At 43.9% G+C, this 25,721-nt stretch overlaps 1 protein-coding gene across 2 annotated transcripts; it reads right to left on the minus strand.

The window, feature by feature from the left end:
- Positions 1 to 3,286: 3,286 nt before the first annotated feature.
- On the minus strand, positions 3,287 to 24,063 carry LOC144099435 (uncharacterized). 2 transcript variants are annotated; one of them, XM_077632729.1, is made up of 4 exons: positions 23,583 to 24,063; positions 21,226 to 21,327; positions 15,328 to 15,430; positions 3,287 to 4,695 (listed from the first exon to the last, which is right to left on the minus strand). In XM_077632729.1, the coding sequence occupies exons 1-3, from the start codon at positions 23,876 to 23,878 to the stop codon at positions 15,403 to 15,405; spliced, it is 426 nt and encodes a 141-aa protein (XP_077488855.1). In that variant the 5' UTR covers positions 23,879 to 24,063; the 3' UTR covers positions 3,287 to 4,695; positions 15,328 to 15,402. The 2 variants fall into 2 exon arrangements, with proteins under 2 accessions (XP_077488855.1, XP_077488856.1); XM_077632730.1 differs by lacking the exon at positions 15,328 to 15,430.
- Between the last annotated feature and the right edge of the window lie 1,658 nt (positions 24,064 to 25,721).

Consider the following 25,721-nt stretch of genomic DNA (forward strand, 5'->3'; position numbering starts at 1 on the left):
CTTAAAAAGGTTTCCCGTAGGGGCAGTACATAAGGGGTGGGTTTATAAAGAAAAGGATCTCGTGATAAGCAAGCAATAAACAGAATGGTCAATTAACAGCTGTAAAAATTCAGATGGGCAGGTGGTAGCAGTGATGGCTGGGGGAAGTCCGTTCCACTCTGTGGTGGTTCGGAAGAAAAAGGAAGCAGTGAATGTAGCAGTTCGAGCTCGTGCATCTTGAAATTGATAACCGGTGCAGTGACGTATGGTGCTTGATTAAGGGAAAAAAGAACTTGTGCTACAAAGACAGGCTGGCAATGTGGCATCGACTAGAGAGTGTTGGTAAGCCAGATTCTTGCTTTGGAAATGAAATGCTGACTTCATACGACTATATGGTGTGAATGAATCTAGTAAACGAGATTTTGAAGATTCTGATGAGTCGATGAGAGTCTATTGATGCGGGATCCCAATGGGTGAGGCGTATTTAAGTTTCGGCCGAACAAGTATCTTGTATGCGAGTAGTTTAAGACATGGCGAGGAGTTTCACAGATGTCATTTCAAAAAGCGTAAGGTTTTATTAGATGCAGAGATAATATTGGTAACGTGTGCACACCAAAAAAGTCGTGAGAAAGTGTTACACATAGGTAGCTCCGGATCCTCCACCCATTCGCATAGGCAGCCCAGTCCGAGAGGTCGAGAAGGGCACTACGAGCACATTCTCAATTGCAGACTTTCGACTGGTGGAGGACTACACACTAGTATGTGCACCTAGGTTAGTGATATTGTAAAGAAAGAGAAAAAGGCTATGAAGGCGCGAGAAGGGCATACATTTTTACTGCTATTTAGGATCGTTATCAAATTGCTGCACCATTCTAGAACACGGTTAAGATCCGAGTGCAGAGTGGCTTTGTGAGAGGCGTTACTGAGTACGGTAGATGACACAGTCGTTTGCAAACGTGTATATTAGAGAAGTTGTGAGGTAAGTCGTTCGTATATATTAAAAGCAACAGCGGACCCAGGGGGACAATGGAAGTTACCGGAAGGGGGCTAGACAAGTTATTACTGACAAGGACCAATTGTGAACAGCTAGTCAAAAATTCAATCCAGGTTAGAATGTTAGGGTCTGGGTTTAGCAATTGAAAATTTAAACAGCAAGTGACACTGTGATACTTCATCAAAAGCTTTAGCACAATCTAGAAAGATCGCGTCAGTTTATACGTTTGAGTCAAGACTGACATGTAAGTGGTGAATGAACAGTGAAAGCTGCAGAAACCACGTTGTGAGGGGTGAAAAAAAGTGACTTGAGTCTAGGAAAGTTGTGATTTGAGAGTAAATAAGATGTTCCATGATCTTCCATGGTGCACTTGTTAATGTGATAGGGCGGTAATTTAGCATAACATTCTTATTACCTGATTTGTAAACTGGAACAACCTTTCACACTTTCAAATCATCGGGCATGGTTCCTGAAGAAAGTGGTTGGAAGAAGAGTAGAGACAAATATGCTGCAGTCATGTGCCTTGTGTTTTTCAGTATTTTAGAGTTTACTTTGTCAAGGCCAGCTGATGATGATGGCTTAATTTTCTCGATTATGGATGAAACTCCCATCTGCACAAAATGTGATACCGGGCATAGCACTTTCAATGCTGGTTATTGGCAAAGAAAAACGTGTGAAGTTCTTTTGTGAAAACTGTCAGCACATTTGGTATCAGTAATTGTTTCGTGTGATTCAATGGTTAGGGCTAGAGTCACTAAATAAATTTAGTGACTCTAGTTAGGGCAATAGAGCAGTATGGGTCAGAGTTTGGTACCTGCCAAAACTATCTTGGGTTAGTGGATAGCAAACACGTCCTCCCATTAGCCTCACAAGTGAGCACTGGCAAGACGCAGCTGTAATTTGAGAGACATAGCTAACAACTCCTCTATCCATGCTTATCTGCTTTTTGCAATGGCTGAACTGGACGGCATATTTATGTTTTGGTCACGTTTGTGAGGAGATCATGAAAGCCTGTTTAGTATGGTGTAGAAGAACCATGCTAAATGTGCACTAGCACTTGCACCAGGACTGCAGTGTCGGGACAAGGCATACAGACTGAGAAAAGAAACCTTTTTATTTAAAGACAAATTCCAAAGCCTGTAAACATTTTTTCCCCCTTCCAGTAAACCTCAATTACTGCCAAACTTTTCTGATGCACTGCTGTGTAGCTTAACTTGGCACCCATGAAAACATGGCTCACAATATGGGTTGCACTCTGCACAGTTTGAGAATGCTGATGTAAAGTATAATTAGTGTTTTTGTTGTACTCAGCACAAAGGCATAAACAGCCTTTTGTTGCAGTAGCCCTGGTTATTCCTTTGCACATGTGTTTAAGTGCAGAATAATAGGGGCTTCTTTTCCTGAATCTCTGAAGTTCTGTAACATTGTGTATATGGCATTCTTTCTCAATGATGCAAGCATACTGAGCTTCTTCTGGGAAGCTTTTTTTTTTTACCCTACAAAGGCAGTTCAGCCAAAAGCATTGGCTGTGCTGTACACTGGGGATGACCTGCAAGAGTACAAGCTTAATTCTACACTGCAACAAGACATGCCACTATGTCGCTTGTATTCTTACGGCCTTCTTCTGTGAGCACAGTTTTGCTCGCACACATACACAAAAACAAAACCAATTATCTGAAGGTTATTAAATGGCCCCAAGAAGCTGTTGAGAATCGTTATAATCATACCAAAATTATTTGGTGGAGAACTTAGCAATAATAAATTATAACATGGCCTTTTTAAAGTGCAAAAAGCCGTTCAGATTGTAGTAAATTTGGTTAAGAAATTTGCAGTCATCTGTTTTTGAGATGAAAACTGCATTGCTACAATGATTTTTGGCAGTTCTATTAACTCCTTTACTGCATGGACACTGTGGGGACTGTTGAGGCAGAACTGCTCCCAAATGGTAAAGGCCGTCGCGACCTCTTTCATGGTGCAACGTAGCAGTGATGAAGCCTGCACACAAGTGGCAACAAGACGTGCCACTATGTTACATGCGTTCTTAAACGCTCTTTCTGTGCAAGGACTAAGCACACAGCTTCTCTTAAATCACAAAATCTGTGCTTTCACAGAACTGGTTTGAGAAACAAGCCCAGTAGTTAGTCTTAAGAAAAACAATGCACAGCTCCTTATGCCCAATGCAAAAGAGAACCTGAAACTTCACATATGCACTAATAACGACAGTGTATTCAAGACAAAAAAAGGGTGATACATGAAAGAAGACTCTATGCATGTCATTAACATTTGTTCTGAAAATGTGTACCGCTTATCACAAAACTCTCGCAGAATCTTTATTCCTTTCAGTCATGGATTACTTTCAGCGGAATCAACTTTCAAAATGTTCTTATTTTCTGGTTTCTGCAAAAAAGACATGCCAGGTTGCACAGAATATATTTGCACCCCCCTTGATGACTAATTATGCAACTTCTGTCGGATTCTTGTACATCGAACTCTAGTCTTCATTCAGAATCCCGATTTGTACTTATTTTGACTCACTTTCGTCAGAAGAAGCGATCATGTAAACAGTTCATGTTCTACATGAGGCCTTTTAAAGCACTGATGCCTTTGAAATAAGCAGAAGGAAACACATTTTCCACGTAGCCGCACCAGTGCTTTGTAAAACCAGGAGGGATCCAACTTTAAAGTACTTCTACTTTCATTTCACATTCTAGGGCTGAGATCGTTTCTGTATGCTTTGTGTGCCATGTAACTCGTAAAATGCACAGGAAATAGTTTGGAACGACATTTGAGCTGGCATAAGCTATGCCAATACTCCCAAGAGTCTCTTCTATCTAGGGCACAGCAGTTCATGAGTGCCTGTGGAGGAATGGAGTGCTTTTTAGTGACTCCGGTTTAACAATGCCTCCTTATTCCATATGAGAAACCTCGTTCAAGCTCAATTTTTTACACCCCTCAGAGGAAATAAAGAGATGCGGTAGTGTGTGCTGATATCAAATTAACTGCAAATGTTCTTGCAAGCATGCGTGTGTTGTAAAATTAAACAGTGGGGTTTAAAGCCCCAAAGCAACGCGTGGGCTGCAGTTGGTAATTCGCAGTTATGTCTTCGGCTTTAGCCAGACAGCAGACATGTGGAGAAGAGCCCACTCTGGCACTTAGGTGCAGTGACGCCTCCTGACAGCAAAGAGCAGATGACACTGGAGACGGCTGTTGATTACCAGAATGCAACATTGCTTCCCTTCATTTTCAAGCACACTGCTTGTTGGCCTTGAAGCACTGTCCACGTGTCCGTAAAGCACTGTGGCCGCCGCCTATGTGTTGTAATTAATACTGAGTACAATTGTACACACATGGAAACACTGTGACCAAAGGGGCTACAGTATGTTTCTTTTTGTATATATAATGTAAGCATTTGTACACACGTTCTCTTGGAAAGGATTTGACACCTGCCACTGCGGTGTTTGCGAGCCAGTCGTGCATCGGGTAGCCGCTGTCTGAGTGCCGACCATGCATGCCATCTCCACTGTCTGAGTGGACGCCGTGCCTTTCTCGGGAGGGCAGTGCTTGACTGTCATAGTCCGGCCATAGCCCCTACACCTTGCACGAACAGTCAGCACAACCACGGCAGTCTGAGTGCCAGCCACATTCTTCACAGAAAGTGAGCGTTCTGTCTGAGTGCCAACCGAAGTCTTCAGGGTACCGCAGCTGCATCCGCACATTAGCACCTGCAAGAAAGTCGAACTGCATTCAGCTCTTTCCACTCAGGAGTGCCTTTGCATCGCATTGTGACCTGACAACATGCAGTACACTAAGGACTGGCAACGGCTGCCAAAGAAAAAAAAAGGCAATTTAAAAATGGCTACTCCGCAAGCCATATCAGAATTGGCATTACAGGCAATTGATTAGCCCACGTAGAGTAAAAACTAGACAATTTATTACATGCAGATCTGCAAGCACACGTGATATAAAAGTTACAAATGAAACTCGCTCGTTGCGACATTTCAAATGAACATGATGCCGGTGGTACACCCACTTTGTTCCGTGATCGCTGTGCATGTGGCTGCATGAATAAAAAGACACAAAGAATACATTACCTATCTTCGTAGTGCAACGTAAACATATCAGTATCCTCATTAGTCCAAAATGACCAGATTTACGTTTTTTATGTGCCTCTCCAGCCAGCTACATTTTTTGCTGCGAGGTGCCATATCTTCACGACGTAACTGAGATGGCCGCAAACTATAGGATTCAGTGCTACGCAGTCAACTTCGAAATGGAAACCCATATCAAGTACCATATGGTACGTCCTTTGCCTCAGCCATGAGACAGAAAGTCGTTTCCACCAAATACTGCTAGCATGCCCATTGCAGTACTGTGCATGCCCTTCATACTGCATGACTGCATTGCATGCACTTTCTTCCGCAAGAGTGATTTTAGGGCACTTATGCATGGTGCTTTTACGCAGCGCTTTAATGCATGCAATCATAAATAACTTCTCGAGGAAAGCCGTTCAAGTGTCTCCCCATCAAAAGACCTGCAAACCTGTCTACGTCACCAGTCGTGAAGTACGTTCCCAGGGTCACTCGGGAGACCCGCCACCTGCCACTTCATGTCAACATCAGGATCCAACATGACTAGACAAAGAGGGGAAAAATTCGTGACTATCACCATCTCCAAACTGTTTTATAATGCCATCGAGACACTTTAAAGACCCTTGTTTTCTTGCCTGCATTTGCCCCTTGTCCATAAATAAGCTACCCGTAGCCATGTCTTTTTACCAGCAAGTGTTCCTGATACTCAGACATATTCTTTGCAAGTTCGTTTAATTCTTTACCAGTTTGTTCATATCATATCAGCGTATCATATACCTACACCTACCCTCTTCTTCTCCGTTGTTGTTCTGTTTCATCGTTTCCACACACAGCCATTGATAAACCACGGATCTTCGAGATTCCTGAGATGCGTCTTGCACATAGCGTATGCACCTATTTCATAGTCCTTTAACTGCTGTTCTATTTCTAGCCATTTCTGTCTCTTTCCACCCTCTTGCATGTTTATGTAACTGAACCTGGTGTTAAATTTCTTTTTGACTGTTTTCATCCTGAACCTCCCAGTAGAGTACAACAACGCACCTACATAGTACAACAAATCTGGAACCACGAGAATGCCTTCCCAGAGGAGGATGGATAGATAAGGCTAAACCCTCCCTTTAAATTGGGCGGAGGCTCACACTACCTAGCCGTGACTCACCAAATTTCACTCTTGTCTTGATTTTAGCCACCTATCAGGTAACCTTCGCTTGGTTATTTCTGCCCGTTTAAAATCTATTTTTCCTCTACTGTCCTTAAAGCCCAGTGCTTTGAGTAAATCAGCCGCATTGCTTTGAACTGTAGGGTGAAGTTCTTTACTGCAAAGTATTAAGTGTTCAGCCGTTTCTCCCTCTGCACACGCACCACATAACGTGTCTCTCGTACTTGACTTGGTATGTCTTAAGTCCGCATTATTCCCGTTCTGGCCTCGGACAACAAAGAGCTTTCTCCATAATTATTGTAGATATTTTCTTTAGTAATTTCTTGCTTAAACGTACTGCATGTTCCAGTGCCGATTTCATCTGAATCCCTGTTTTCCACAGACTTCTCTCTGTTTCTTTAACCTTTTCCTCAACTGATGTTTCCTGACTTTCCCGCCAACTACTGTCCAGATATTTACTTTTCAGTTTTCTAGTTCGCTTTCTCCATTTTGCATCGGCATTCCTCATGTACAAGTAACTGAAAACTTTCCTAGCCCACTGCTTTTCCTCCATTTATTCGGTCCTCAAATTCTATATTACTGCTGGCTTTGCTCTCGAATGGTGCACATCCCTTGTCACCTGTTGTACCCCCTGACTTGACGTATTGCTATGTGCTCCTAGAGCAAGCCTACCTACCCTGCGCTGCTTGATTTCTAACCTTGCTTGAACCTCTGGTCTCATGCACGGGAGCGCATTGCCAAAAGTCAGACTAGGGACCATCACCACTTTCCAGGTCCCTCTTACCACTTTGTACCTATTGCAATTCCACAACACCCTATGTTTCATGACAGCTGCATTCCTGCTAGCTTTATACGTTACATATTTTTCATACTGTGTTACATATATACTCAGCACCATTATTTATCCACACCCCAATATACTTGTACTTATCCACTACGTACCTCTAGCATGACCTCCTGTGTCCTATGCTCGCCACCCTCATCATTAAAATTTGACTGCTTACTAAATATGACACCTAGTCTATCTCCCTTTGTACCACAGATGTACACCAACCGCTGCAAATGTTTCTCGTCAGCCATCAGCACTATATTGTCTGTATACATCAGTCCTGGTAATGACTGTGTTCAGTCCATACTCCTTGCTTGAAAAAAGAAAGACTGATGCCAAGTCCGCTCCTCTCTAGTTTGGTCTCTAAACTTTGTAGCTACAACACGAACAAAGGAGACAGAGGGCATCCTTGCCTAAGCTCCTGCACATTTTTTTTTTTCCCCATTTTACAAGCACTAGCTCTGTAGTACTTTTATAGACAACTTTAAAAGATCATGTTACTCCATCCTCCACCTCCGATGTGCCCAGTACCCACACCTCTTGAATAACACTGTCGTAGGCTCCCTTCATATCCAAAAATGCTATCCACAGGGGCCTTTGTTCCTTTCCACCTGATCTGTAAGCACACAATGACAACACAGCCATCGCTTGGCTGTTGAAACCGAGATAGCACGAAAAAGAAATTCGATTATAAATTATTGAGTGGTCATAGGAGAATACCATGTGGTAATCCATGTATAATAATTCTTTATGCATCATTACAAAGAAAATACACACCGAAAAGTGAGGTGTCTGTACTCCTTGAAGGCAGTGTCCACGACCTGGCAGTGCCAGATTGTGGACACTGCCATCGTCCCATCTCGCTAACATGCATTGCGTGCAAACTACTTGAACATATTATTTACTCCCAAGTAGCTAATCACCTCGATAGAAATTCTTTTTTCTTTCCAAACCAACACGGATTCCGTTCAGGCTACTCATGTGAAACTCAACTTTTCGAATTTACGACTGACCTCCACCTAAACCTTGACTCCTTGTTTCAGACAGATATTATCTACCTCGATTTTTCGAAAGCTTTCGACCCAGTTCCTCACCAGCGCCTCTTGGCTAAACTTTCCTCCCTTTCACTGCACCCGCTGATATTATCATGGATTTGCAGTTTCCTAACTAATCGTTCGCAATACACCGTCATCAACAACCATCCTTCTACCGTCACTAAAGTCACCTCTGGAGTACCTCAGGGCTCTGTTCTTGGGCCGCTCCTGTTTCTTGTCTTTATCAATGACCTTCCTGTCGGCATTTCATCATCCATCCGTTTGTTCGCAGATGATTGCGTTCTTTACCGCCGTGTTAGCACTACGAACGACCAGTCATTGCTGCAGGACGACTTGAACTTGATACAATGTTGGTGCTCGACCTGGCTCATGAAACTGAACGAAACTAAATGCAAGTTTATGCACGTGTCCCGTAAACGATCTAACCTGCACTTTTCTTACACGCTAAACAGGACCGCGCTATCTGAAGTTGAATCCTACAGATACCTCGGCATAGAAATAACAAGTGATCTTAACTGGTCGAAGCACATAACGTCCCTTGCTGCTAGCGTTTCTAAATCACTAGGATTCATCAGACGATCGCTCACATTTTCTCCCCCTAAGGTTAGACTAATCGCATACGAAACTTTCATCCGCACTAAACTTGAATTTGCATCGAGCATTTGGAATCCCCATCAAAAGTATTTAACACATATGTTAGAGGCCATTCAAAATCGAGCCGCTCGGTTTATAATATCAAATTATGATTCTCGGTCGAGTGTTACAAATATCAAATCCTCTGTTGGTTTACCTTCCTTGGCATCCCGTCGTAAGATAGCAAGACTCTGTCTATTTCATAAAATTTATTATAATTTTCCCCAACTACGTGAGAGCCTAATTATGCCCCCTTTAAGATCATCGCGACGTTTGTATAATTGCCGTAGTATTCAACGCATTCATGGTTCAACCAATGCGTTCAATTCCTCGTTCTTGCCAGCTGCCATAGCCGAGTGGAATGTCCTTCCAGACAGTGTTGTGAATGAAGTTAATTCCCTAAAATTTAAACAGATGTTAATTGATTTATTCCCCAACTAATTCCTGTTGAAGGCCCTTTTTTCTTTGTTTACTAACTTACTTGCTTGTTTTTCTTTTGAAGTGTTCACAGTTGTATCTACATGTGTTAAGTTTATGTTCCAATTTTGTTCTTTGTGACATGATTACTGTTCGCCCCCCCCCCCTTATGTAATGCCCCCTGGGGCCCTTAAGGGTAAATAAATGATGATGATGATGATGAAGGTGTGTGCCAGGCTGGCACACAACACCCAATGAGCGCAGCCGGAAACAGTTCACCAGCGCCTCATGCCCTGATTTGTGTTACAGCTGAGGAGAACTAATTTCAAAAGCTCGTGTCCTGCTCAGATTATTTCAGGAGACATAAAGAATTTCCTGTCAGAAAACTTTTCGCAGCACCTGGGACCTGGACATTGTTTTGCTGAAAAGATGTCTGCCTGAAGTATGTCTTCCTGTCTGAGAGGTCGACTTTGTGTGCAGGAACTGTTTTCGTCACTTGAGGGAGCTCACCATGGAATCACCGCAGTCATTTGGACCAGAGGATACTTAGTGCGAAAGCACCTATACTCTCACCAACACCGACCAAGAATCTTGTCCTTCCGATCTTGTGCTGACACCTAGCAACAGCGACACCATGTTAAGTTAAAAAAAAAAAGCATAACACATAGCTATCTCCAAATCTGGCCTGGCCAATCCTCAGTTTGACCATGCCCAACACGATGGTGACCTCCAAATTTCGCCCAGGCCATTTCCAAAATTTGACCTGGGCCACCCCCAAAATTTGACCTCGGCCAATTTGCACCAAAATCAATGTCAATCCATAACTGACCATGCCCAATAGGATGGTGACCTTTAAATTTAGCCTGGGTCATTTCCAAAATTGGGCCACCCTCAAAATTCGACCTAGGCCGATTTGCACCAAAATCGATATCCAACCATATTCTACGGTGCCCAACACGATGGTGACCTCCAAATTTAAGCTACGGCCATTTCCAAAGTTTGGCCAGGGCCACTCTTAAAATTTGGACTTGATTGAATTGTACCAAAAAACCAGTGCTTTCGCACTATAACCAGTTTAACCATGTTAAAATCCTGACAACTTTTTTTCCCGAAGAAGCCACTGTTGAAGAGGAGCTCAACGGGTATGTTGACATCTCAAAAGTCAGTTTTGAAACTACCATCAGCGCTGAAAAAATGCAGTCGAAGTTCCTGCTCTGGATCGAACATGTTTTCAACAAGATGGCCTGGTCAAGTATGACTGCAGTGTATGGAGCAAGAGCCACAGCAACAACCATGGCAGATAGTTGTGGCGCCTGCTCTGAGTGGGCAGTTAATTTGAAGCATGCCATTGACGCTTCTGATTCCAATAATGAGTGCTGTCGCATATTAACTCTTCTCGCAAAGCCAGTGTCAATGAAAGAAATTCAAATTATCGTTCCGTCAGCGTCCAGTTATCTGATCAAAAAGTCAATGAAAGGTACCAAGAAGAGCTGGGTGTGTGGTCACTGCCTGACCCGTATACAAGAACAAGACTCAGCCAAGAGAAGCTGCAGGCAGCAGCGAACTATTACACGAGAGATGATCTGGACTGTTCTTGACAAAGACCAAATAAGAAAGATGTTATTGGTGTTTTTGTCAATGAAAAAAAAGTTAATCACATGAAGTGTCATGACTCTAGTCTATTCGGGAGGCATATACCCCCATGTTTAAAGCATCTACCCTGGACACACCCGTCGGTCGAACACAATTCTATGCTCTAAGGAAAAAATGGGTAATTACCATCCCCTCACAGGATACTAACGTGACGTGCGTCAGTGATGGCACCAAAAGACACTTTAAAAACAGGTACCAACTTTATGAGCTCCATCGCAACCATTGGACTTTTGCAAAGTGGATATTCACGGCAACTGGGCATGGCAAAAATGCCTGTGATGGAATCGGGGGGGGGGGGCCTTGTGAATCAAGATATCAAGCCACGCTGCACAGTCTTTGAGGGCATGCTACAGCCTCAATCAAGTCAGCATATGAAATGGTAGAAGCACTGACTAATAAGCTTTTGAAGATGACATTGCTTCACCTTCCGAAGGCTTATGTTGAAGCATTCAGAGGCAAAACAATAAGAATGGGTTTCTGTTCCCGCTGTGCGTGGCATTCACACATGGCACTTAGGCAGTGCACATGGACCAGCATATTACAAGTACTGATGTTTGTAAGCAGAATCGTGGATTTGGGAAAAACATTGCTTAACCTGTAAACAAAGACATATCAAGTATTTCTTGATACAGCGCAGGAAAAACATTGGGGATATTGAGAATAAAAAGCATTAATGACAGGCATCTTCTTTTTGAAAGCACCAGAAGCTTGAAATCATTCAAACGCTATGAGCAAATAAAAAAAGCAGGTGCGCCCACTATCTTTACACAAACCGTGGACTGCATTGACAAGCAGACAACAGCGTGTTGCTGGTAAACACCATTTCATTTTATTAAACTACCAAATTTTAGTGCTTCACACTTTTGTCCTGTCTGATCGGAGGTCTATGCTTTCTGCCGGCTAATAGGTTTTGCAAAGATCCACTGGACAAAGAAATGAATATAGAGCAATTCTTTCATCAAAAACTTAAGAAGAGCTTTTTTTATAATTTCTCTATTACAAACACATCTCCTTCAAAAATCAGTTCTTGCATGGTGAAGTCACAATTCTTGCTGCGTTACTTTAAATAAAATGCTATGAAGCTGCAAAGATAAGCGGATATTTGCATGAAAATTATTTTAATAGTGCTTTGGGCCTCTTTAAAGTCACAGTGACGTTTTTCACACTTATTGACCCCTCATAGTCGTTACAAGTTGGGACCCGACCTTCAAATCCATTGACATATTAACTAATAATAGCAGCAATCTCGTTAACAGATTCATATTTGCTACTCTTTAAGTCTAGAAACACAAAAATAATGCGACATATTTTTTAACCATGCGAGTGGACATGTTCTGATGCATCATTTTTTAAAGTTATAAATTGAAGGTGGCATTTTATTTAAAAATTTCAAAATATGCAACATACGTGTTTTGCTTGCAATTGTGTACATTTTCAGATATGAAGAGATCGTACCAGGCACTCCAAAATGAGTTTGGATATTGCCACCAGAATACATAACCATATCTCAAAGGTTAAGGTTTCTAAGTTTGAAGTTTGTGGAGATAGAGATGTGCCGTGTCAATACGACCCTCGTTAATATGGAAAACCCAAATTATGTACAGTTTTTCTGGGGACCAAACTTTTTCAATGCATTTATGTCTCATGAATATGAAAACTCGCTGTCCGAACATTGGACAAGGTGAATATGCAAGGAGCCCATTAGGACCCATGTATTTTTGTCCTGAGTGCCTCTACCAGTGTTTTGCCCCTTGTATTCTGAGTAGGGAACACCAGCGAAAGGCAGATGGAGAGTGTGAATGCCACAGCAATGGCCTTTTTGTATATGTGTGTGGTTTCATGCTTTACAGCGGCAAGGTGCCCAGTTAACACGTGTTACCATTTTCTGCATTACACGAATGGTTGCGGAAAATATTCTTCCCATGCGCTATGTTGAAAACGACGTTCAGCAGCTGTTAGCAGAGTGAGCACAGAGTTCTTGGGATGTGAACAGTCGTAATAGTAGATGCTTCATCACACCATGAAGTGCCATCTTGCGTCTCGTGGACCACAAGGCACTTCAAATGTGTTTACGTGTTTCAACCTGCACTGCATGATTTTAAAGATAGTGGCAATCAGAACAGACTCCAGACGAGCATCGGTAGCTTCTGTGCTCAAAACACTTTTGTGCTTCACAACATGTGCTGGCTACAAAACAGTCGTCCCAATACAGAGTGCCCATGGCACTTTGGTGTGGGACATGAGGTTCCCTCTCCTAGCTTTGATCGTCCTGTGGTGATTTTCCATTTCCCCTTTTACACTGGCAAACGAGCACACTCAAAATAAATAAGCTTGGTTTTTGCAGCAAGACATCTTCACTGACTCATACAGGAATGCCACTGAATTTGAAGAGGGCTGGTGAAGGTATCTGGAGGCGTGTGCAGTTTGTAAAAGGCCGTCAGATTTTGAATATAAGGCACTTCACCATGAAATCTACGGGGCATGGCTTGTTAGAGTACGCCAGACTGTCAGTAACCGAAACTTAAAAGAGGAATACACTCAATATCTGTTCTAGTTATGTGGAGTGCGAGTGCGAATGAACCAGAAGTTTGAATTCAGCAAGTTCAAATTTCACAAGAGTTCACTGGGTCTGGAAACTTCATTAGCTATCAAAAATTGCAAGCCCACTAACATCAGTCACGTCTTTTCTATTACCCCAACCCACTTACCCCAAACAGGTTTTGTGCGACTCATTCGATGAAAAACGATGCAAATGCGTGAGAAGGCTTACTTAGTATAAAAAATAAATTTAAATTAAAGAAATACCAGCCAACCACTGTCAATCTTCTCTTCGAATTTACCCCATCACCCTAAAGGACTATCATTTATCCGTTTGCCACATCACACAATCCACGTAAATATCATTTCTCCTCTTTACTTCTTCTAAGCTATCAATCACTTCAATTCATTTCCGGCCCCTCAAGCTTTTAAACTTATAGTTTTCCTCCCGTTAGCACTCCCACTTTAGCCTTACAAGCACTGCAGGACGCAACTGTCATATGCTTTTCTCTCGAGAGAGACATTGGTTAACAACTTCTCTATCCATGTTTATCGACTCTTTGGAATGGTTGCACAGGATAGCACATTAATGTCTTGAGCAAGTGTGTGCAGAGATCATGAAAGCCTGTTTCGTAGAGTGCAGGAGCACCATGCAAAAATTACACTAGCATATACATCAGCACTGACGTGTCAGCACAAGGTGTACAGATTGAGAAAAGAAACCTTCATTTAAACAATTCCAGTGCACGTAGGCACCCCTCCCTTTCCAGAACACTTTGACTTACTATCAAACTTTTCTGATATGCTGCTCCTTAGTTTAAACCCTGCACCCATGAAAACATGGCTCAAGACATCGGTCGCACCTGGCATGGCCTGAGAGCACATATGTGTGGTGGCAGCAGTGCTTTTTTTGTATTCAACATAGATGCATAAACAGCCTTTCATCCCAGAGGCCCTGGCTATTCCTTTGCTCATGTGTTTAAGTGCAGCATATGAGGGACTTCTTTTCCTGAAGTTCTGTTTAACACTGTATACGGCATTTCTTTGCCAATGTTTCAAGTATACTGAGCTTCTTCTCGGAAGGATTTTATTTTACAAAAGCTTGTTACATCGTAACAAGACATGTCACAATATCGCAGGTGTTCTTAAGACGTTCTTCTTAAAGGAGTACAGACACCTAACTTGAGGGTGTGTGTTTTCTTGTTGGTAATGATGCGTAAGGCATTATTATACATGGATTACTACCTGATGTTCTCCTACGACTGCTAAATAATTTACAATCGCATTTCTTTTTTGCCCTGCTTCAATTTCGGTTTCAACAAAGAATGAGGACTGTGAGGTCAACGTATGTTTACAGGTCGAAAAAACTGCAATAAAATCGCTGCTTCCACATTTCTTGTCATTCCGGCAATTGAGGAAGGCTGGTTTCAGCACTGCAGCAAATTAAAATGATGAAGCAGAGATTATATAGACGTTTTTCCATGCCTCACGTGACACAAAAGTGCTCTTTGACGTCACAGCCATCGTTCAGCTGTTGAAACCGAAACAGCACGAAGAAAGAATTCGATTATAAATTATTTAGCGGTTGTAGGCATATATCACAAGGTGATTAATGCATAGTAGAGCCTTCTGCATCATTGTAGACAAGAAAACATGCCACTAAAATTAGGTGTCTGTTCTCCTTTAAGTGAGAACAAAGTGCATGTTTCCTGCTCACACACACAGACATGCACAAAAAAAAACCTCATTTATCTGAAGATTCAGGTATCAAATGGCCCCCAAGAAACTTACAGAATCATTTTGATCAGAGAAAATTTACTTTATGTGGTGAAAAACTTAACACTAACTATCCAGTGGCCTCCAAAAAGGTGTGAAAATCCATTCAGATCATATTAAATTGAGTAAAAAAAAATTGCAATGGTCATTAATTTTTGAGACAAACACTGCATGGCTACGATGGTTCTTTGCAGTTGTATTAAAACCTTTTGCTGCATGGTCATTGTCTGGACTGTTGGGGCAGAACTGCTCCGGGCTGGTAAAGGCTGTCGCGGCCTCTTTTATGGTGGAACACAGTAGTGATGAAGCCTGCACACAAGTGGCAGCAAGACATGCCGTTATGCTATATGCATTCTTATGAGGCTCCTCCTGTGCAAGAACTAAGCGCACAATTTCTCTTACATCAGAAAATCTGCACTTTCAAAGAACTGGTTTGAGAAACATGCCTAGTAGTTTGTTTAAAAGAAGGAAGTCTTCAGAATAACACTGCACAAATTTCTATGCCCAATGCAAAAGAGAACCTGAAATTTCACATGTGCACTTAAAATGACAGCATATTCACGACAAAAAAGGTTGGTACATGAAAGAAGACTATATATGTCATTAACATTTGTTCTGGAAATGGTGTACACCGCTCACCGCAAAACTCACGTGGAATCTCTATTCTTTTCAGTCACGGATTACTGTTCAGTGGAAGCAACTTTCAAAATGTTCCAATTTTTAGGTTTCTTCAAAAAAGACATGCCCTGATAGCACTGAGAATAATTCCACCCACCTTGGTGATTAATTATGTAACTTCTGTAGTTCTTGTACACCGTATTCTGCTCTCCATTCAGAATCTCGATTTGTACTTCTTGCTATGACGGAAGACCGGACTTATTGGTGATTCATCTTTTACGAAGCAGTAAAAGATGAACTGCTGTTCGGTGTTAATCCGTAAAAGAAAACTTGCACTTCCTTGGACTGAGTTTCATCAGAAGAAGCCATCATGTAAACAGTTCAACTCCTACATGAGGAATTTTAAAGTACTGCTGCATGCTTAACAAGCACAAGAAAGCATAGTTTCCTCGTAGCCACACCAGTGCTTTGTAAAACAAGGAGGGATACAACTTTAAAGTACTGCTTTCATTCCACGTGTTAGGGCTGAGGTGGTTCTATGGGACTTGTCGCAAAGGGTTCAAAATGTAAGCTGCAGCCATTCCCAGAACATTACACCCCAGCAGTAAATGCAACTAACACGGATTTTATTATGTATAGCCCATTTTGACTTGCAACACAGAAGGGGAGGCTACAGCATTGCCTGGACACATGGTGCTGCTGACAACTGGATCGCCTGAGAAGGATTTTGTCACTGTAGCAATTGATAACATCCCTTGCATCGTATGCTCTAGGCACCACCAAAGCTGTCCAGATATGAGAGCGCCAGTGCAGTCTTTTCTGTTGTCATGCTTTCTATATGCATGTCATGCGACTCATAGAAAGTAGTTTGGAATGGCATTTGAGCTGACATAAGCTATGTCAAGGTCGCAGCGATGGCGTAGAGGTAGAGCATTCGCCTCGCGTGCAAGAGGACCGGGGCTCGAAACCTGGTGCCGCGCAATTCACAACCAAGTTTGAAAAGAAAGAAAAGAAAAAAAAATCCACATGTCGATGGAATTGCATAACCAGGCCAGGGGTGCAGCCTGATCTCGGTGACCAGAACCGACAACGCACTCCCTCACCAGAACAGGATTTGGCCACCCTGGTGTAGTACTTGGCCACAACCTTATATGAACAAACCAATTAACCCTTGACCCCGAGTCCCCAGCGGCTGCGGAGCAACTGACCACGGCAGCGGTCAGACCTGTGACGCCGGAACCCGGAGTTCTCGAACCCGGAGTTCTCGGGTTCGAACCCTACCACGGGGGCTGCGTTTTTATGGAGGCAAAACGCTAAGGCGCCCGTGTGCTGTGCGATGTCAGTGCACGTTAAGGACCACGCGGCGGCCAGACCTGTGAAACAGCGGAAGGTGCTAAGAATTTCTGGCTCCGGACAGGCCGCCATTGGAATCTGAACCTGGCAACGTTTAACGCTAGAACTTTATCTAGTGAGGCTAGCCTAGCAGTGCTGTTCGAGGAACTAGCGGGAATTAAATGGGATGTCATAGGGCTTAGTGAAGTTAGGAGGACAGGTGAGGCGCATACAGCACTAAAGGACGGACACATACTGTGCTATTGCGGATTAGCGGGTAGACGAGAACTAGGTGCGGGATTCCTCATTAATCAGGATATAGCTGGCAACGTAGAGGAGTTCTATAGTATTAACGAGAGGGTAGTGGCTATTGTGATTAGGCTCAATAGGAGGTACAAGCTGAAAATGGCGCAGGCCTACGCGCCTACATCCAGCCATGATGACGAGACCGTTGAAAGTTTCTATGAAGACGTGGAATCGGCAAGGAATAAAGTAAAATCACACTACACTGTACTGACGGGGGACATCAATGCGAAGGTGGGCAAGAAGGAGGGTGGCGACCAGGCGGTAGGCGACTATGAGATAGGCTCTAGGGATAACAGGGGAGAGTTATTAGTAGAATTCGCAGATATAAATAAATTACGGATCATGAGTACTTTCTTCCGCAAACGAGAGAACAGGAAGCAGTCTTGGAAGAGCCCCAATGCTCAGATTAAAAATGAAATCGACCTCATACTGTGCGCTCAACCTGGCATCGTTCAGGATGTGGCCGTCCTCAGAAAGGTGCGTTGTAGCGACCACAGAATGGTAAGGTCTAGAATTAGCTTAGACTTGAAGAGGGATCGGAAGAAGCTAGTGAAGAGGAAGTCCTTTAATAAGCTAGCCATAAGAGGGAAAATAGAGGAATTCAGGATATCGCTGCAGAAGAGGTATTCAGATTTAACAGAGGAAGACGATCTTAATATTCATATAATGAACGATAATCTGACAGCCATCATTACGGAGTGCGCAATAGAAGTAGGCGGTAGGACAGTTCAACAGGATACCTGAAAGCTATCTCAGTGACGAAAGATCTGATTAAGAAACGCCAAAGCATGAGGGCGTCTAACCCTACCGACAAATAGAACTGAAAGAGCTATCGAAGTTAAGGTAGCCGACATAAGTAAGTTTAATATGGAGAGAATCGAGCATGCTCTAAAGAACGGAGGTAGCCTAAATGCGGCGAAGAGAAAACTAGGCATAGGTAAAAACCAGATGTATGCGCTGAGAGACAAGGAGGGCAATGTCATTAGCAATATGGATAAGATAGTTAAAGTAGCCAAAGAGTTCTACACAAATCTGTACAGTAGCCAATGTAATCATAGTGCTAATGAGAGAAACAGTAGCGCAGAGCAATGTGTCATCCCGCCAGTAACGAAAGAGGAAGTAAAGAAAGCCTTAGGAGCAATAGAAAGGGGAAAAGCAGCTGGGGAGGATCAGGTAACAGCAGATCTGTTGAAGGATGGAGGGGAGATCATTCTAGAAAAACTAGCCACCCCGTATACACAATGCCTTATGACCTCAACCTTACCAAAAGCTTGGAAGAATGCCATCATTATCTTAATTCACAAGAAGGGAGACGTCAAGGACTTGAAAAATTATAGACCGATCAGCTTACTATCTGTTGCTTACAGGGTATTTACTAAGGTAATTGCTAATAGAGTCAAGGCAACCTTAGACTTTAATCAACCAAATGACCAGGCGGGCTTTCGTAAAGGATATTCCACAATAGATCATATTCACACTATCAATCAGGTGATAGAAAGATGCGCAGAATATAACCAACCTCCATATACAGCCTTCATTGATTACGAGAAAGCATTCGACTCAGTGGAATCCTCCACAGTCATAGAGGCATTGCGTAATCAGGGTGTAGAAGAGCCTTATGTCAAAATACTGGAAAATATATATAGCAACTGCACAGCTACCATAGTCCTCTACAAAGTCAGAAATAAAATTCCAATAAGAAAGGGCATCAGGCAAGGAGACACAATCTCGCCAATGCTATTCACCGCCTGTTTACAGGAGGTATTCCGAGGCCTGAATTGGGAACAGTTGGGAATAAGAGCAAATGGAGAACACCTAAATAATCTGTGATTCACTGATGACATTGCCTTGCTGAGTCACTCAGGAGGTCAACTGCAAATCGTGATCAGTGAGTTAGACAGGCAGAGCAGAATGCTGGGTCTAAAAATTAACATGCAGAAAACCAAAGTAGTAATGTTCAACAGTCTAGCAAGGGAACAGCAGTTCACAATTGGCAGTGAGCGCCTGGAAGTGTTAAAGGAATACGTTTTAGGGCAGGTAGTGACAGCTGATCCAGATCATGAGAGGAAAATAACGAAGGATAAGAATGGGGTGAAGTGCATATGGCAGGTTCTCTCAGATCATGAATGGCAGTTTACCAATTTCCCTCAAGAGAAAAGTGTGCAACAGCTGTATCTTACCGGTACTCACCTACGGGGCAGAAACGTCGAGGCTAACGAAAAGAGTTCAGCTTAAGTTAAGGACAACGCAGCCAGCCATGGAAAGAAAAATGATAGGTGTAACGTTAAGAGATCGGAAGCGGGCAGAGTGGGTGAGGGAACAAACGCGGGTTAATGACATCCTAGTCGAAATCAAGAGGAAGAAATGGGCTTGGGCAGGGCATGTAATGCGAAGGCAAGATAACCGCTGGTCCTTAAGGGCAACGGAGTGGATTCCAAGAGAAAGTAAGCGTAGCAGGGGATGGCAGAAGGTTAGGTGGGCGGATGAGATTAAGAGTTTGCAGGCAAAGGGTGGATGACGCTGGCAAAAGACAGGGTTAATTGGAAAGACATGGGAGAGGCCTTTGCCTTGTAGTGGGTGTAATAAGGGTGATGACGATGATGATGATGATGAAGCTATGTCAATACTCCCATGCATCCCTTCTATTTAGGATGGATCAGTTCATGCGTGCCCGTGGAGGAATGGAGTGCTTTTGAGTGACTCTTGTTTAACAATGCATTTTTATTTTGTTTCTACAAGAAAAGCCTCGTTCAAGCTTATAATTTTTTTCAAGTGCCTAAAAGGAAATAAAAAGTTAGAAGATGTGGTAGTGCGTGCTGCTACCTAATAGTGAATGTTCCTGCGAACAGGCTTCTGCTGTAAAATTAAATTGTGGGGTTTAAAGCCCTGAAGCAACACATGGACTGCGGTCGGTAATTCGTAGTTACGTTTTCGGCTTAAGCCAGAAAGCAGGCATGTGCTAAAGTGCCCACGCTGGCATATAGGAGCAATGATGCCTTCTGACTGCAAACAGCAGATGACACTGGGAACAGCTGTTGATTATCGGAATGGCAACATCCCTTTTCTTCATTTTCAAGCATGCAGTTTGTTGGCCGTTAAGCACTGTGGCCACCGCCTGTGAGCTACAAGTAATACTGAGTGTGATTGTACATATACAGTGACACTGTGACCAAAGGGGTTACAGTATCATTTTTTTTTTTTTACATGGCGTATCCATGCATCCACACATTATTTCGGAAGGGACCTGGCATCTCCCATAGTGATGTTTGTGAGCCAACTGTGCACTTTCTGCGTGCCCCGTCTGCGTGTCTGTGTGTCGCTGTCTGCGTGCCCACTAAGCACCGGGTGATCGCTGTCTGCGTGCCCACCATGCATAATATCGGCATCGTCTGAGTGGACGCCGAGCCCTTCTCGGGAAGGTAGTGCTTGACTGCCATAGTCCGGGTGCAGCCCACACACTTCACACGAACACTGAGCTCAACAACAGCAGTCTGAGTGCCAGTGACATTCTTCACAAAAAGCCAGTCTTTTGTCTGAGTGCCAACCATGGTCTTCTGGGTATCGCAGTTGCATCCGCATGTTAAAGCCTGCAAGGAAGTCAAATTGCATTCAACTCTATCTGTTCAATTGTGCCTTCACATTGTATTCTGACCTACGAACATGCGGTACACAAAGGTCTCGCAATGGCTTCCAAAGAAAAAAAAGGTGATCTAGAAGGGGCGGCAATGCAAGCTATATAAGCTTGTTGGTGTTGCAGGAGATAAGCCCATACAGAAAAAAACGGAAACAATTCATTACACATAGATCTGCCGCCACATGTGACATAAAAAGTTAAAAATGAAACTCACTCGTTTTGATACTTCAGATGGTACTTCTTCAGACGATAATACTTCAGATGAGCATGATGTTTCCAGTACAGCCGCTTTGTTCCGTGATCGATGTGCTTGTGGCTGCATGAATAAAAATACATGAAGCATAAGTTATTCATCTTCCTAGCACAAAGTCAACTCATCAGTATCCTCATTTGTTCAAAAGAAACACTGCATTCAGTTGTGGAAGGTGTACTGGCTTGAAGGATATTTGCAACTGCTGGTTGTAGAAAGATGAGGAATGTCACCGCTCTGCACAGATTGCATGCAGCATGAACCAGAGTTGTATGTAATGCATTAAAAGTAATTGATTACTTGTAATCAGTTATATATTCTTGTAATTTCACAAGTAATCGGTTATTTTTTTTCTTGAAATGGTAGTTTCAGGTAAATTACTCCTTTCTGTACCTGCTTACTGGCAATCAGTTTCTCTTTTTTTCAAGAATATGTTCTAGCCAATGGTACAGACAGATGGCCAACACTACTGCCAGCAGGGATGTTTTTTGCTTGACAGAGCAGCAATGGACCGATACGGAGAAGCATTGTGGACAATATAGTGTGGACCACAACTGGGTCAGCACTAACTTCTACGGCACTTCTCGTCCCGAGAAACACCTCGTGGCCGCTCTGTATGGACCCCCTCCCCCATCCAAGGTGCACCTAACAGCGCAACCAAGAAATCAAGAGTACTGAAATGGCAGACTGGCAAACAAGCATATGTATGCCTACAGAGTGAACTTTCCCAGTGACATCAAACTGCAAGGAAGAAAAATTTTAATCTTCAGCGGAGCATGTATATTTTTCTTTTTTGCTAGTACCCACATATATGCGGAACTAGCATGAATGGTGGCAATTTGCGAATGCCTTGAAAACCTAATAAGGCACGTGGTACTCATAGGTGTGGCTGGCTATGTACGGAGGTAACAATATTTAATTGTAATTGCAAGTGAGTGTGGTTTGGCACAGGACCCTTTTCCAAAGCATTTAATCCCTTATGAACTGAGCACCATGCTTGGGGAAACCTTATGCCCACCAGAAAACCACTGGGTACATGGTGGCACTGGTGAGTGAAACCAGTAGCTCCCGAATGCGAGGCGGATGTTCTGCCCACTAGCCTACTGCTTCGGCACTCCAGAGACCCAGGTATTCACTGGGTTTTTCAAATGGGCACAAGCCATGGCCCGACATGGTGCTTGGCTCTCTTGATTGCTCTGCTTTTTCAAATCCCACCACTGTGAACAACCCTCGAATGAGCCTTGTGCCTCATGGATGTTTCATTTATCGGCTCACTGTCTGTTTCTCAGGATATCGTATTAAGCCGCCGGTTTGGCAGTACAGCTGGAGAAAACCTGTGAAAAAAGTTCGCACTACTGTACAGGCGTTTGGCTTGCACAGCGCAACTTGGCAGCAAAAAATCGCATTCCACGTAACTATTTTAAGAAAATCACAAGCTTCCTCATAAGTTTGCAGAATGTTGGCTGCAACCCATAGCATTACAAGTGAAGCACGTGCCCACTACCTAGCCCAATCAATCAAACCCAGGGAAACAGGCACAAAGAAACATTAGCAGGCAGCATCATGGTGACATGGGATACCCTGCAGCTCCAGTGGCAGCAAGAGCAGCTGAGTGAGCTTTCAAAAGCAGTAAGAAAAAGTAAAAGCCTGCACACTAGCATAGCTCCTTGTGAGCAGGTCACTCTGTTGTGGTACAAGCTACTGGACGTGCAAGCTTGCCCTCATGTGCGTGCAACTACGAGCTGGTGTGTGAGGTGTTCATACATTACAATACCTCCCTTCCCAGTGCAAACCTTGACAGAGTGTTCAGTGTAGCTGCAGATCTCTTGATGAGGAAACGTGGGAAAATTAGCAATGACAACTTCGAGAAACAACTTGTCTTGAAAATTAACCCGTAACAAAATATACCTCAGCAAAATTTATGCTATGGCAATAAAACCTGGAAGGCAAATAATGCTAAAGTAATTGACTATGTTTCTGTAATTGCTCAGTTACTTTTCCAAGGCTGTAACTGACCTCTGTAATCAGTTACTTTCCAGATGGAGTAACCATAGTGGGTTACCTATTTTCAGTAACGTGCACAAGACCACGTAGAGCATAATGAATTGGCACACGTTCGAATCAGGGCGATTTATAAGGGAGGGGGAGGTGACCAAGAATGACCCATAAATCCGCCCCCGCTTCGAGTTGGGAATTGCCCGCTGAAGGGTCTCGTGACAGCTCTCCGGTAGCGGTTTCAGGTCGTTTTGGAACAGAGCCGATCACACAGTACCAAGCGGATCCCCTTTAAACGGTCTCCGTAAGATCTCTGTTGCACCCACATGCTTTGCGAGCCTTGCTTTGCGTCTGGCTTCGGCCTCGGCCGCGCGAACAGCAGGGTCTGCTCGGCGGCGGCGCTTCGCCTTTGCTTCGGCGGCGCGAACGGCCGGGTCTTGTCGGCGGCGACGGCGATAAGCTTCTGCTTCGGCGGCGCGCAATCTCGGGTCTTCTCGGCGACGGCGTTTAGCTTCTGCTTCGGAGGCGCGCACCTCTGGATTCTGGCGTCGGCGCCGCTGAGCCTCTGCTCGGGCAGCTCGTTTAGCAGCAGCGGCAGACGAAGCACTCCCACCGGTTGCATCGCTCATTGTTCATAAAGGACTGCCTTGCTTATAATACGAAGAGAACGCTGTGAGTGGTGTGGCTGGTGCAGACAATCTAGCTCGTGCGGCAAATTTCACAGCTGCCGCCGCGAACGAAGCGGAAAGCATGCCGCTTTTCACTCCATCCACCCAATGCCTCCTGAAGAACTTGAAGCGTCAGGGGCTTTTCTGCCCGCCGTAGAGCGCGCGTCTGCCGCATGGTGGCGCTGTCAGATGGTGGCTGCACTGTCAGCAAGGCTGGAAATTAGGCAACGGGGAGTAGGGAGGTTAGCTTTGGGAGCACATGGCAATACACCAAATCAGGGGGTACAGGGGGATATGGGATGGGCGTCTTTCGAGAGCAGAGAGGCTAGCAGTAAGATAGCATTTGAGGAACGATTGAGAAGGATGGAGGAAAAGCGGTGGGCTAGGAAAGTTTTCAGGTACCTGTATATAAAGAATGTTGACATGAAATGGAGAAAGCGAACTAGAAAATTGACAAGCAAATATCTGGACAGCAGTAAGGGGGCAAATCAGCATTTATCGGTTAAGAAAAAGGTTAAAGGAACAGAGAGAGCTTTGTGGAAAACAGGGATGCTGACGAAATCGGCACAGGAAACATACCGGACCTTTAAACAGGAAATTGTCAAAGAAAATATCTATGATAATTGTAGGGGACGTTCTTTGTTGTTTGAGGCCAGGACTGGAGTTTTGCGGACTAAGACGTATAGAGTCAGGTACCAGGAGATAGACACTTTGTGCATTGCGTGCGGAGAGGAGGAGGAAACGGCTGAACACTTGATACTCTTCTGTAAAGGGCTTCACCCTACAGTGGAAGGCAGCGGGGCTGACTTACCCAAGGCATTGGGGTTTAGGGATAGTGAAGGGAAAGTGGATTTTAAGAGGTTAGAAGTAACCAAGCGAAGGTTATCTGATTGGTGGCTAAAAGCAAGACAGGAGTAAAATTTCACAAGACATGGCTAGGTGGCTTGAGCCACCGCCCGATGTAAAGGGTTCAGCCGTATCCATCCATCCATCCATCCATCCGGGCAGCATGGATGGCGAACACCTTGTGGTCATCCATGCTGGTCTCAATGATCAATGATGTACTGCAGGGGAGGAGCCAGAATCTTGAGACGCAGTTGGAGGTGGGGATGCGTAGGCTTAGAGAGGCCTCTGAGAGTGTGCATGTGACCATATGCACAATCCCAGAGGTCCAGAGGCAGGCTCGCGAAACGGAAAGGAGGGTCGTGGAGACTAATCGGGTAATTAGGCTATTGAGTCGACGACTAAGATACGAGGTGATGGAGGTCAACAGGGAAGTGTACGAGGTTAGGCCCCACCCTTTTGCACAGGATGGCATCCACTACGGTGGTGCCACTGGCAAGAAGGTGGGTAGTAGGATAGGTCGCCAGGCAACAGCTTTTTTGGGGGGACCCAGAGCTCTGAAGGAACCAGTGTAGAGAAGGAAGAATTAAGATCAAACGGACAATGGAACCATAGGGGAAGAAAGAGACGCAAGCGCCAGGGCCAAGTTAATTCAGATATAGGTTTCATTAACATGCAAGGTGGCAGGAATAGACTGAAATGGAAGGAAATAGAAGAACAGTTAAGACAGGAGGAATTAATGGTATATGGTTTAGCGGAAACACATCTTAGAGACATGGAGCAACCACCCTGTAACCCAGACTACGCATGGGAATATTGCAATAGAACAGAGGGCAGCAGAAAGGGAGGTGGAATTGGGGCATTCATTCATAAAAGTATGAATTTTCAAAGGGTTAGACTGGGATGCAGGGAACATTTATGGCTAAAAGGAACAGTGGCAGGCAAGCAAACACT

The sequence above is a fragment of the Amblyomma americanum genome, chromosome 7, assembly GCF_052857255.1.
Source record: "Amblyomma americanum isolate KBUSLIRL-KWMA chromosome 7, ASM5285725v1, whole genome shotgun sequence".
NCBI classification, from domain to species: Eukaryota; Metazoa; Arthropoda; class Arachnida; order Ixodida; family Ixodidae; genus Amblyomma; species Amblyomma americanum.